Genomic DNA, 15,019 nt, shown 5'->3' on the forward strand with positions numbered 1-15,019 from the left:
CAGTGCCAAGTCTAGAAATAGGGGCGTTCATCTCAGCCAGGACGGGTGCCAAACTGACACCAATCTAATATGCAAATGAGTTGCTGGCTGCCGATGTGGTTGCTTCTGTGGGGAGGATCACCTGCACCTCCTCTCGCAGGACATGGTTTTCAAAGGGGTTTATCTCCTTAAACCCTCTAATTAAAATGAGAAATCCCTAAGCCACCAGCACTCGCGCAAAAAAAGAAAAGAAAGAAAGATTATTAGGAAAATTCTGTGTCCCACACCATCTGCGACCCGGGACTTGTGGAGATTTTTTGGGAACGAGACTGAGAGAGGGAGCAGGAGAGGGACTAACGTATGACAACACCCTTTCTCCACCCGTTAGAGGGGCGTCGAACAGATAAATCAACATCGCACCAGCTCTACATTGTTCATTCCTAATTACCGTTATTATTAACAAGCAATTCATTCCAGAAACTGTCTCTGAGGCTCTCAGGTGTGAGTTACCAAAAGCTACTGAGTGAACCTTCATTAACAACTACAATCAAACAACCTCCCTCTGAAGCACGCCGGCAGAGATCTCGACATCTGTATCGCGTGTTTAGCATGAGCTCAGAAACGTGGCTGCGTCCGAATTCCTGCACTTTTAATAGCCTGCATTAAATTTGAGAGCTCCTCAATGGTTAATGAAGTATATTTTAGGTGTGTACTATGTATTTCCAGAACATCTATAATACAGTAGCTGGACAAAGCAAAACACCCATTAGGCATTCCCATTCATCTCAATAGCATGCACCCCTCGAAGTACACAGTTTGAAATCTGGCATCTTTACGCTCAAATTTGCTGCCAGGTTTACTCTAAAAAATGCTGGGATAAAAACAAATGTTAAATGTTTAACCCAGCCTTCTGAGTAGTTTTATTTAACTCAACTATTGCTTGAAACTGACTATATTTCTTGCTTAAAATGAACCCAAATGTACACCTTTTGATTATTGCTGATGCCTCTAGTAATTATGTGTCTGATTTAAGCCAGTCATATAGTAATTTTCATACAATAGTTGAGTTAAATTAAAACTACCCAAGAGGTTGGGTTAAACATTTAATCCAACCGCTGGGTCCAAACAACCCAGTCAACAACTGGATTTGTCCATATTTCATGGATTTTATTTGACCCAACATTTTTTTAGAGTGTTGTTTTTAACCATGTAAGTCTGAAGCCATCACGACAAAACTGACTGGCTGATGGCACCAAAAGAATATGCGTGATATTTATGCATAAGAAAGATATTTTGAAGAATGTTGGTAACCGAATCATTTCAGGTCCCACTGACTTTCATTGTATATACCAGCATTCTTCAAAATATCTTCTTTTGTGTTTCATAGAAGAAAGAAATACAGGTTTGAAATGACAATTTGGGTGAGTAAATGATCCATTTTAGGGTGGACTAACATTTTAATGACTATTCTTTATGAAATATAATAAATAAAATATATAAATCTAAAATTAATTTAGTCAGAATTAACAGAGTTATTGGAGAATGATGTTTTTTGCTGCCAGATGATGTAGCTGCAACATTGTCCAGCAGGGGCTGAAGGGGCAACACCAACAAGTGACATTAGCTGCATGCAAGTATGCATACTTCCCTTCTGTATACTATGTGAAAATTAGTATGTGACAGAAGTAATTTGTCAGATTTACATATTTTTGAATCTGACTTTTTTTTTTCAGCGAGGCCAGAGAAGAACGTTTTTTTGGTTCTCTAAAGAACCTTTCACTGAACAGTTCACACAGTTTTATTCAATGGACAGTTTCCATGGATGTTGAAGGTTCTTCATAGAACCCTTAATGCAAATAAAGAACCGTTATTTTCAAGAGTGTCTTCATAAAACAGTAGGAATAAAGTAAGCACTTGTTCGAATAAGTACGCAGAGAGTATAGAGTGTTTACATGATGCATCATCAATCGGGCATATTGGCAGCACTGAATCCAAACAATGCCACTGAACCAAACAAAAGCATATTTTGCTGATTATCGCTGCTAAAAATGGTCAATTATTGCCATGTTTTGAGCTGTACTAATCGATCAGACTGGGAAAAACCTTTGGAGTACTATGAACTGCCAAAAGTTATAACAAATCAAGGAGAAGAGAGCAAAAAACTGTCTGAGGAACAAAAGGCGTTTGTGATTGGCCAAACTAAGGAAGGATTTTCAGGGCAAGAATTTTGACAACATTCATGTCTGTTCTTATCATTTCCAGTTAGGTGAAACATTAATATCTTAATTAATACCGCTCGTACGTAGCCTTATCCCCTAATAACTTTAGTTTGTAAAAATATTGTGCCCTTTCCTGCTTACTAAGTCCTTCTCTATATGATTTAACAGCTTCCACACATTTTTTTTCACGGTTTAGACAGCATAAATTAGCAGAACAACGTATTCAATATTAACCGTGCAATCCATGCTGTTGTTTTCATCCTAAATTCCCATGGCCTTATGGGATAAACTTGAGAATGTCTAGGTATTGTTTACCTGTACCATATCATTTAGACATCCGTTCTTTTTGCATACGATAATCGACTCGACAGGGCCGTTCAACCCAGTTGACCATGTACAGCTTTATCACTCTGGACAGATTGTATTTGGTGATCAAGTTTGGTGTGACTCATCCTCCAATGATAGGATTTGAAACAGAAGGGTTGACATCAGAACGCAGAATGGAGCATCACACGTGGACAAGAGCTATGAGTGATCGTGAACGTGAGTATGTAGTAATTCACCTCCAACCGTCCACACACGTACAAACATACGCCCACAAACTCGTATGTACACTTACACCCACCCACATACATCTGTACCATATGCTCTTCCACACAATCAACACAAGAAATTTCATTTAACCATTCAAATGAGATGTATGAATACTCACAAAAGCATTAAAAACAAATAACGCCCAGTTTTGCAAGGATGCACCACTGCTACTTAGAAGTTGTACTGTATCCACCTTTTTGGAAAGTAAGGCGGAAGTAAGCCTATGGGTGAGACTTCCGGTTCATTAGTGAAATAACGAGAAGAATAACAATGTATAGTAAACGGTAAAACTGTTTGCACTACAAACCAGTGTGTTCATAATTAAGATAATGCATTAAAATAACATGGTAAGACACTAATTTGCAATATCAAGCAACAAAACCAGCGGTTTTGTAGAGGTAAAACAGACACGGATGAGACCGGAAGTCACACCCATAAAATTTACAAATGGCCGTGCGACGCTCTTACGGGAAGAAAAAGGTGGATAAACTCTTAGATCATGTATTTTCACAACTCAAAAATAAGAAGAAGGAAGAAAATATTGTGTGGAGTTTCTGTCAAGTGAACATTTTCTCAGAACCACGTTTTGTTGTGTTATGTTGTTAAACAACAGTACAGCATTGAATGCACTGTAGTTGTAATTTTCACAGCTTTGTTTTCATTCCTGTCAAATATTAAATATGGCTCTACCTTGACTAAGGTCGTTACTGTGCCGTAATATTATGTGTGGTAGTTGATAGTTGGTTTACATATTATTACTAATACTATGGTCCTTGTCTGATCAAATCGTCTTATTTGGACATTTTCACATAATCATATAAGTGGGGTATTTCAATATAATTCAGGCTGAGACAATAAAACACAACGTAACATTTGTTGTAACGTTATATAATTAATTACAGTAGCCTATATGTTGCCCAGAACAGGTGTTTTGCAGTTTCACTAATTGGTTTGAGTTTCATTATTTTAAAATAATAAAATTCTGTCGTTTAACACGTACTTCAGACTGTATTTCGAACTTTCGCTACAATTCTATTTGTTGAGGAACGAATTTAATTAGATACAAGGACCGGCTAAAATAAGACATGAATGCATGTTCTCTGTCAGTAAACACACATTACTTTCATAACAAAAAGTAAATAACGCTCTAAAACGTCGAAATCAAGCCGTGTGGTGAGAACTTTCCACCGGTCTCTCAGATAGAAGCTCATAGAGAAATGTTGCTGCTCATTTTTCAGCTGTTCGTTCCTGACAGCTTTGTCTCTGGGGTAGCATATGTTCTGCCTCTCTCTGAGTTGTGTGAAATATCGCCACTGTGGGGTTTTTCTGACACCTCAACATCCCCACAGCAAATCAAGAGTCTCATCGCACACGATCGGTGATTGTGCAGGTTGAGTTTTTGCACCTGTCAAAAGCATTAGGTGTTTTAGGACAACGTGATGATTAATTGGATATTAACGGAGATTACCGGGTCTATTTTTTCTTTGAAAGCGTGAAAATGAAGCAATTACAACCAAAAAAACACAAGTAGGATAGCCTTGTGAGATCTTTCTGTTAATCTGTTGTGTTAAAACTGTCAGTGATTGTGAAGTTTGAAAGATTTTGGATTGCTGAGCATTTTATTATAAACAATTCACATTGCATTCAATGATATATTATCAATTCATGTAAGCTAGGCCTATTAGTCGGGATTCGAACTCGTAACTACGGTTTGAACTAAAGGATCTATTGTAAACAACACGAGTTTTATGGCTTTTTAACATATTTTGTTGTAACCTACGTATTGTGAATGCTGTCACTCTGGTTTCTCGGGGATGACAATGCACATTCGCGGGGGAATAGCTGCTTTCGGGCTCCTGATCCGCAGTCTGTCGCTGTTTGGCCCGCGTCCAGCGCGCTGCTGAACTCGGAGACAGGAGAGACTCGAAGCCAGACAACCTTTACTCCCCTAAACCCAGTCCTGAATAACATCTCAAGAACGTCTCATTTTACAATTAACCTTGACCATGCGTCGCACAGGCCTGTAAACTAATGCACGGGATGGATTTGGTGATTTTGGCGATTTCATAAATTAAATTCCTTTGTCCTCTGATGAAACAGATGACCTCTCTGCTTTTCTGTACCACAGGCATTTTAACGACCTCTGTATTATTGATAGCAGATAGGCCTATATATTTTTAGATTTTAAATTTGTAGACCTAAATAATATATTTTTAGATGTTGTCTTCGTACATTTGAAAGAAGTGTTCGTTAATTATAGGTTTTGCAATTATAGAAACAAAATGCGACATTGCTTAATTTTTTTCCCCCGGTTTTTTTTCTTGCGGCACATAACGAGGTTTGGTTATTTATTTTTTTTAACTAGATATACCGATCTTTTATCATCATCATCATTCCTTTATTGCAACAAAATACTTTTAGTATTTGAATTTGATTTTAGAGACTGACATGTAATCAAAACAGAATTGTATTCAATTAAACTTTATTTTACTGTACAAAACAGCTCGACAGTGTACAAAGACCAGTTTCAGTGCATTCAGTCCTTTTTGCACACACACAAAAAAATCCCGTTTTGGTGAGAAAAATCAGAATGCACGAATCCACCACTGCAGACGTCCATGACATTGCATAAATGATGCGTGACCAATATATTAAGGCAGGTTTTCCCGTGACATGAGTTCACTAGACAGCACACAGACCTTTCCATTAGAGATTTTACATGCTTCAAATGCATTTGCTTACAGTGATTGTTCCGAGATGTCACCAATATATCGACGACTTTACATTTGAGAAAAGACAGAATTGTCAAACAATCTGTTGCATAATTACACCATCGTGTTGTGATATTCCTTTATCATACTTTTGAAAATTACGCGAATAGACAAATGTGAGATATTTGGAAATTAGGAGGGTGCTTAAAACTCGATTGTCCACATTTATAAAGTTAAATTACACAAATTGAAATTAATAAAACATAGCATTATTATTTCGTTTTTCAGAATTACATCCATAGCCATATATATTTTAAATATATCATCTTCTAAAGGAAAACAAACTGATTCAATAATTCCCTCTTCGTGGTGGTCTAAACATATTATTACTATTATTATAAATAATAATAAATAATAATATAATAATAATAATAATAGCCAATCGTTGAATACATTTATTGAACAACATTTAAATAGTGCCCTGTGTAAAACATCACGGAACTTTCGATAATTACATTTTTTTGATTCAGATGAAATAAATACAATTCATGTTCTTACGTTTTAACTTTCATAAACGAATAAACGCATTTATGTATTAAAAAAATGAACTATTAAGTCTTTTTAACACCAGTATTTGTGCGAACTTTGTTTAGACAAATTAAATGGATAAATAAAAGGCCAGACCGAGAATTATAGACTTGTGTATTGCATAGCACCCTTAGCAATTATTGCTCTGCTATTTTACTGAATTCTCATCGCAAATATTTGAATGATCTTATAATTTAAAAGAGGCTTTTACTGACAGATTTTAGATCTATAAATACTCACTCAGGCCATTAAATTAAAGAGAAAATAAACGAGAAACTTGTTATTGTTTGTGGATTTTTGTGGTTTTTCCATCAGACCACACGTTTGTCGAAATTAGTTCAAACAATAATTAGCAACACTGTAAGCACATTTTCCATTTAATTAAAAAGGATAAATAATAAAACATCCGATGGCTCGAAACCCAAATCAGACTTTATAAATAATACATGTGCGGTTTAAAGTCCTGCATTTTCAGTCCTTTTCACTCACGTTTGATTTTCTCTCGTTAATTATGAAAAGTGTTTAATTCGTCTTGCACCGGGTAAAACTGGCCGCGGAGGTGAATGTCATATGGGAAATGGAGATCCGACGAGCCTCTTGCGCTCTGGCTGATGGAGGAGCGCGGCGGCACGGCGCAATAGCGCGTACTGTAGTGGCAGCTCTTGCCGTATTCGACCGGCTCTTCGTGCTTGAGGGAAAAGATCCCGTTAAAGTTAATAGGAGGGCTTAAGGGACCGTCGAACTGCGGGCTTCCGCATTCCGGCGAGACGCTTTCGTAGAAAGACTCATAGGAGCTGCAGTAGTTGAACGGCCTGAAGGGTTTGACGGTATCTACCGAGGGTCCCGAGGGCGTCACCACACCCGGACTGTGGTAGGTCGTGTACACGGACTCATACGGCGACCTACCGGAGAACGACGCCTCGCTGTTGATCTGATCCGTGATGAAGTTCCTCGCGTTCAGCTGCAGACATCCGGCAACTAGGTTGGTAGTGGGCTGCGAGAGCCCTTTGCACAGGGTCTGAACGAAGGTCAAGAGGTCAGGCCTCTTCCCAGTGCTCAGGATCTCAGAAAGCGCCCAGATGTAGTTCTTGGCCAGTCGTAGGGTTTCGATTTTTGACAGTTTCTGAGTTTTCGAGTAGCACGGCACCACCTTGCGCAGGCTGTCCAGGGCGTTGTTCAGACCGTGCATTCGGTTCCGCTCCCTGGCGTTGGCCTCCATGCGCCTCATCTTGACCCGGTCCACCCTGGCTTTGGTCATTTTCTTTTTCCGAGGCCCTCTCCTCCGAGGCAGCCCGTTCTCGTCCTGTCCGTCCTCCCGCTCGTCCTCATCCTTCTCCAAATCCTCGTCCTCCATCGCGTGGGAGAGCGTCTCCTCCTTTTTAAATGGCTCTTGTTTATTGACCTTCATTTCACCCACGCAGTCCCGTGGAAAGTTTGCCCCGAATTGAGTGTCCATTATGACGGGATCCTCAAACGGAAGAGTCAGCATTGTGCTCTTACTGGGGATGATGAGAAGATAATAGATCTTCTGAATCAATCAGCAGCGATTTAAAAACAACCTATGCATGGTGTTCAATAAAACACTCTCACAGGTACAAAAGATGTCACTGGGGCGGTACCCTTTCAAAACTGACTAAAATATCCCACCCGTTAGGGGTAAACATGGTACGAAGGTGTAAAGCGTACCACCACGGTGACAGCTTTTGTACATGGATGCATTAACATAAAAATACATTTGATGGAATTCAAATCAATGCACTTTAATATACAAAACTCTGACTATGCAACAGAATCTGTAAACTTGCTTTCACGTGAAATTTGTGCATTTACAAAACATACGGCTTTAAAATCTGTTGAAAAGGCAGACAGTCATGCAGCACAGATGTCGATCCTTACCCTCGAACGCTCCAGCTTACCTGGATTATGATGGTGTCAGATGACAGTTTTCATATTTCCTATTTTGAACTTTTTTTTCTCCGCGTGGCGTTTTAGCAGGTGAACAGCTCGTGCGTTTTTCTCACCTCCCCACTGTTCGCCTTGTCTCGCGCTAAGAGAAATGACACTGATGCCAACTGCCAGAGCTGGTACCCATGCCATCTGCCGCTGACGTCACGTGGCATGGGTTGGTCACGTGACCGGGTCCCGGGGGACCTGTATTCCTCCCCTGATCATCTGGCGTGTGCCTCGAGCTGCGTACCACTGCAAAACCACAAAGCAGCCTCGATAAAGGACCGAGTACCAGCATCCACCATTAGAATCTGATGCTGTGGATGAACAGGAATGCTGTGAGGCGGACAGGGAGTTGAATTCCTTAATCTTTATATCGGGATTCGATTTTCACGCAAAGGCAACAATGTGTACTAAATGTAAATAGAGATTAAATAGTTTCGTATTTATATCAGGTATATTCTATAAACGTAAAAAAAATGGTCAGTGCTGGTGAATGACAGCAAGAAGTGGATGATTGATGGCTCTTGTTTGCCTGGTCAGTCTCTTCAAGGGCGTTTGCCAAATGACTGATCCTACTGTCTGTCATCATGAAAGCATTTTCTGTGACAAACACCTGATTATGAAAACATTTAGATAAAGTTTAGATGAATTCACTCTCTCACATTAAATGTGTCTAGTGAACATGGATTCTGAGATTTTTAAACAGTGTTTTTTTGACGTATGAAAATAAGTCTGGGTTTTTGTTTACACTCTCTCACACATGCACACACTCACACCATCCCTCCCCACCTCTCTCGCACACATGCATCCACATTCACACCACTCAGTAGTATGCGAGTGATTCTAACGAAAACATGTCCAGGTCGCAATTCACTCCAAGACGTTATACTGTGCATGAAGAAAATGACGCCTATTTTAGGTGCTTTAGTTTATTGGGTTTTTTGATTCTAGCATTGTAATGTCTTTTCTTCCAATTCTCCTATGCTGTGCATCTGGATGAAGGATTTGTATTATCCTCATTGTTAATTCTCATTACTGTAATTTTTACATGTAATTTACAACATTTACATTTTTTTTTTCTATTTTAATATATTTTGATTTGATTTTATAATTGTAATATGAATATATAACATTTTGGTCTCAACAGCCTTTATTTGATTCAAAAATGTGAAAAATATTACAATTTAAAATTGTTTTCTATTTTAATATATATATATATTTTTTACAATTGTAATATTAATATATATTATTTGGGGGTCATCAAGTCAAATAAAAGCACAACAAGGCTTTATTTTTTTAATTGTTTAAAAAATATGAAACATTATTTTAATTTTAATATATTTTTATTTTTATTTTTTTTTAAATTGTAATATGAATATACACAATTTTGGGGTCATTAAGTCAAATAAAACTCAAGGCTTTATTTATTTGTTTCAAAAATGTGAAAATTTATTACAATTTATTTTTTTTCTATTTTAATATATTTCGATTTTTTATATAACTGTAATATGAATATATAAAATTTATATATTAAAAAATATATAAAAGTCAAATACAAGCTCAACAAGGCTTTATTTATTTGTTTCAAAAATGTGAAAAATTATTACAATTTACAATTGTTTTGTGCTTTAATATATTTAGAATTGATTTATTTTACTTTTTATAATTATAATATGAATATATAAAATTTTGTTTCAGAAATTTTAAAAATTCTTATAGCTTAAAATAGTTTTCTATTTGAATATATATATATTTTATAACTGTAATATGAATATACAATTTTGGGGTCATTAAGTCAAATAAAAGCTCAACAAAGCTTTATTTATTTGTTTCAAAAATTTGAAAAATAATTACAATTTATTTTTTTCTATTTTAATATATTTTGAATTGTTTTATTTTTTTTTTAATTGTAATATATATATACAATTTTGGCATCAATAAGTCAAATAAAAGCTCAACAAGGCTTTATTTATTTGTTTGAGAAATGCAAAAAAAAAAATACAATTTTAAATTGTTTTCTATTTTAATATATTTTAAATGGTAATGTTATGTGATGCAAACTTGAATTTTTAGCATAATTTAGCATCCAGTTTTCAGTGTCATGCTGATTTGCTGTTCAAGAAACATTAATTATTATTATCAATGTTGAAAACAGCTGTGCTGTTTAATATTTTTGTGTAGACAGTGATAAATGTTTTCAGGATTCTTAGATAAATAGAAAGTTTAAGAGAAAAGCATTTATTTTAAATGATTAAATTTTGTAATCTTATAAATGTATGTACTGTATTGGTTAAGAAAATTAAAAAATTGCATTATATTAAAAAGAACTAAGGAAAAAAGTTTGCTTAATCATTGCTTAATTGTACAATAATGTTACAATGCAAAATTCATATGTAAGCTTTTAAATTTCCTTTACTCAAAATACAACTCACATTTTTGTGTTTTAATATTATGGTCCTACCAAGCAGGTTCATAGTGAGAGATTCACCCATGCACATTCGCACACAGATTTTGGAGCGCGGATTTGGCCATCTTTGGCATCTGGCTGTTTCTTATAGCAGTAATTGTCCAGAGCTTTGGCTCCTCCCACATGAAGACCTGACACTCATGCATTCCATTATCAGTGAAAGCTCCTGCTGCTATTGAACCTGTGCCTGGCCTACTCGCTCACTCTCTCACTCTCTCCCTCTCTCACATACACACACATTTTTAATTCAAATCAGAGGCTCTTTAAATGCCCCCCAAGTGCATTTATCCCTCTCAGAAGGGTGCCACAAAAGCCTAACGCCACATAAACGACACACAGCACCTTTCTGTTCCCGTCTAAGATTAATAGGCTCTTTAACCTGATGTTGACAGATTTTAGCGGTCCTCTTAGCAGCAAGCCACCTATCAGACACGATCCCCGGTTAGTCACGAGTGAGCTTGGTAAAAACGGCTGCTGTATTTTTCATGGGACGGCCAGGTTGATCTGCACTTATCAGCACAACAAAAACATAATGAACACAGCATACAGATGCAGTTTGCTGACAGCGACGGCTCAGTCACGCATGATTGGCGTGTACCCTTGGATGTTTGTGTTTAGAAGCACACACACACATACAGAGTCCCCTTCTGTCCCTCTCCAAAAAATGCCTCAGCTGGTGACGAGCTTTCCGGTTCAGCACACACACCAACATCTGATGAGTCAAACTTCCCCATTTCAGACTAATCACTTGACTGCACTAATTGCAAATGCAAATATGCAAATTCATATTAATTAATTACTCTGTTAATTAGTTCTCTGGTCTTTTTGGGCAATAAATCATTGTGCTGCAGAAAGGAAAGGGGGCAGGCCCATCCCGCATGAAAAATTTAGCACGCGCGCTCGGAGAAGGACGGGCGAAAGAACCTGTAACATTATAACAGAGCAAGACCTGAAAAAAAATGACAACAACACAAAAGCAATGACTGGACCAGACACTCACTCCCCTGACAGACTCTTGCTCCCTTGACAGACCTGCTTTATACCCTGCAGACTCACAGTGGAGGACTGGCCCCTTCTCATGTGGAACATTCGGCTGACAAGAGCTGTCTGCCAGTGATTTCATTAACACATTATCAGCTTTTAAGGACAGTGTGATGCCAGGAACAGGCAGCAAATGAAGGCATGGATGTTCACACGTCAAGTGGCATGCACACACACGCACACACACACATACACAAGTATTAAGATCAGTAGCTCTGCTAAAGATGGTCTTTTGAGAGTTCTAGACGTCTGTTGATGATGGGCCTTGAAGCTAATCTCGCGCACATGAGGAGGAAAGACGAAATATTACCATCAATTAAAATTAATTTCTAATCAAAAATAAGGCTTCTTTGTTTTCTGTGTTTACGTTTTAAAAAAGCAATTGAATATGATCAAATATTGTAAATGTAATCAAACGAGGTTGACACACAAAGATACCCATGTGTACGACAGCCACAGTGTTAATGGTTTGACAGTATGGCATATGCATAATTCATAGTTCAGTTTTTAAAAATGAATTACATCAGTTTCTCAGAGGAGAAGGATGGCTGCATGCAGGAACTATTGCTTAAAATTGCACCTTTTTCTGAATTATACATACATATTTCTATGTAGAACACTTTCTATATATAAAACAACTGGATACATATTATAAAAAATTTAAAATTACAATTATTTTTATTTATCCACCTTATTCTTCAACGCAGAAGTAAGCTTATGTGCTAGATTTTAGGTTCATTAGCCGCTAGGGAAATAATGAAAAGAATAAAGTGCAGTAAACGTTAAACGGTTTGCACTACAAATGTGTTCAAAATTAGGATATTATGTTAAAATAACATGGTAAGAAACACCAATTTGTAATATCAAGCAGCAAAAGGAGCTGTTTTGTACAGCTAACAATAGCTGGATGTGGATGAGACTGGAAGCTAGATCTATAAAATTTACAAATGGCTGTGCCTACACTTACAGGAAAAAATAATATGTTTAATACCGGGCTATTGAATGCTTGAATCTGACTGGTTGACGAACGTTAAACATTTTCGGGGAAACGCATGGCTAAAGTATAGTTCCAGGCTGGTCTTGACTGAATTATATGTATTATATCACTTCGCCATACAATTTCAGTTATTTCAAAGGACCTTAGAGCCTGCAACAGCAAAAGAACCAAAACCCACAACAACACCGGCCAAGCACATAAATATAGTAAAATAGTAAACCAAATAAATCTGACCCTGGACCACAAAACCAGGTTTAAGTAGCACAGGTATGTTTGAAGCAATAGCCAAAAATACACTGTGGTGGTCAAAATGATTGATTTTTCTTTTATGCCAGAAATCATTAGGATATTAAGCAAAGATCATGTTCCATTAAGATATTTTATACATTTCCTACAGTAAATACATCAAAACTTAATTTTTGATTAGCAATATGCATTGCTAAGAACTTCATTTGGACAATTTTAAAGGTGATTTTCTCAATTTTTTGTTTTTGCACCCTCAGATTCCAACTTTTCAAACAGTTGAATCCCTGCCATATATTGTCCTATCCTAATCATATATCAATGGAAAGCTTATTTATTTAGCTTTCAAATAATGTACAAATCTCAATTTATAAAAAAACCTTATGACTGGTTTTGTGGTCCATGGTCACAAAATAGTCACAAAATAGTAAAATAAAATGACAGTCTAAAATGTTTTGAAATTAGCAATGGAGACTAGGGATGAGATGCGTAAAAAAAATAATACACGCAAGAGCGGTTTAAGCACAAAAACCTGAAAAATGTCTTGAAATACAACATCTGAACAATATCTGAGGTGTGAATCGTAGTATAAGCAGAATAATTTCCTCCGGTCTGTTGAATTATTATAAAATAATACACAGCCCAGGTGTAACGGCCACAAAGCCATCATCAATCGGCCATATTGGTGGCACTTAATATAACAATGCCACTGAACCGAACAGAACTCACAAATTTTGCTGATTATTACTGCTGAAAATTGTCAGTTATTGTCATGTTTTGGGCTGTACTAATTGGACGAACTGGGAAAAACATTTGCAGTACTAAAGACTGCCAAAAGTTATAACAAATCAAGGAGAAGAGTGCAAAAAACTGTCTGAGGAACAAAAGGCCAAACTAAACCAGGATTTCCAGAGCAAGACTCTTGACAACATTTGTGTTTGTTCTTATCATTTCCAGTCAGGTAGGTGAAATATTAGCTTAATATCTTAATCAGTACTGCTGGTACATATCTTTACCACCTATTAACTTTAGTTTGTCAAAATATTGCGGCCTTTCCTGCTTACTAAGTCCTTCTCTATATGATTTAGCAGCTTCCACATGTTTTTACCATGGTTTAGACAGCATAAATTAGCAAAACAACATATTCAGTAGTACATTAACCATGCAATTAATGCTGTTTACATCCGAGTTTCTCTAATATGGCTACACATCCGGGTAACTGACTAAACCGTGAAACCGTCAAGTGCAAACCCTCTATTAAATGGCCTGTTATCAATTATTCCCTGCTTATTTGAAAGGTTAAATGGTTATTAACAAATACATTTAACAAAAATGTTTTCTAACCTGTATTTCTTACCTCGACTCACTATGGTAATTGTGAGCTGTCGAGACGGATTTCGTGGTAAATGCACACTTCCATCACTCCTCTGTGCATGTTTACGTCATGTCTGTTAAGTAAAGAAACAAAATCCCGGCTACTACTTTCCCGGAGAGATCCTAATCACCTGTAACGATGGATGCATGCCTCAAGTCGTCAGATTCATTTGTGCAGGACAGCGAAGTTGTTTTGTTTTATCAAAACTATATTTCTCCGTAAGTAGCTTAAAGCGGACATGATTCAAGGGTCTAAAAGTTACATAGGTTAGCTTTAATTGCTGTATTAAAACAGTTGTAATATAATATGTGACCCAGGACCATAAGACCAGTCTTAAGTAGCACAGGTATATTTGTAGCAATAGCCAAAAATACATTGTATGTGTCAAAATGGTCGATTTTATGCCAAAAATCATTAGGATATTAAGTAAAGATCATATTCCATAAATATATTTTGTACATTTCCTTCTGTAAATATAAAAAGTTAATTTTGGATTAGTAATATGCATTGCTAAGAACTTATTTTGGACAAATTTAAAGATGATTTTTATCAGTATTTAGATTTTTTTGCACCCTCAAATTACAGATTGTCAAATAGTTGTATCTAAATATTGTCCTATCCTAACAAACCATACATCAGTGGAAAGCTTATTTATTTATTTAAAAAAAAAAAAAGACCATTATGACTGGTTTTGTGGTCCAAGGTCACATATAATAAATTGTTATTGTTAATTCATATATATTTAAATAGATTCCAATCACAGAAAAACTTCACTGGTGCATCAGTACTTCTAAAGTTCTCATTTCCCTTTTCTCATTAGAATTACTGTTACACGCAAGCGCATACAAGCCAAAA

General features: G+C 36.6%; 1 protein-coding gene across 1 annotated transcript; it reads right to left on the reverse strand.

The window, feature by feature from the left end:
• Window positions 1–5,928: 5,928 nt before the first annotated feature.
• On the reverse strand, window positions 5,929–8,227 carry neurod6a (neuronal differentiation 6a). Its single transcript, XM_051097587.1, has 2 exons — window positions 8,008–8,227; window positions 5,929–7,590 (listed from the first exon to the last, which is right to left on the reverse strand). Exon 2 carries the CDS (start codon window positions 7,578–7,580, stop codon window positions 6,597–6,599), a length of 984 nt encoding a protein of 327 aa, XP_050953544.1. The 5' UTR covers window positions 7,581–7,590; window positions 8,008–8,227; the 3' UTR covers window positions 5,929–6,596.
• Between the last annotated feature and the right edge of the window lie 6,792 nt (window positions 8,228–15,019).

The sequence above is a fragment of the Labeo rohita genome, chromosome 24 (genome assembly GCF_022985175.1).
Source record: "Labeo rohita strain BAU-BD-2019 chromosome 24, IGBB_LRoh.1.0, whole genome shotgun sequence".
Classification (NCBI taxonomy): Eukaryota; Metazoa; Chordata; class Actinopteri; order Cypriniformes; family Cyprinidae; genus Labeo; species Labeo rohita.

Coding starts and splice junctions, on each gene's coding strand:
- neurod6a (XM_051097587.1), bottom strand. CDS start 7,580: ATGCTGACTCTTCCGTTTGAGGATCCCGTCATAATGGACACTCAATTC.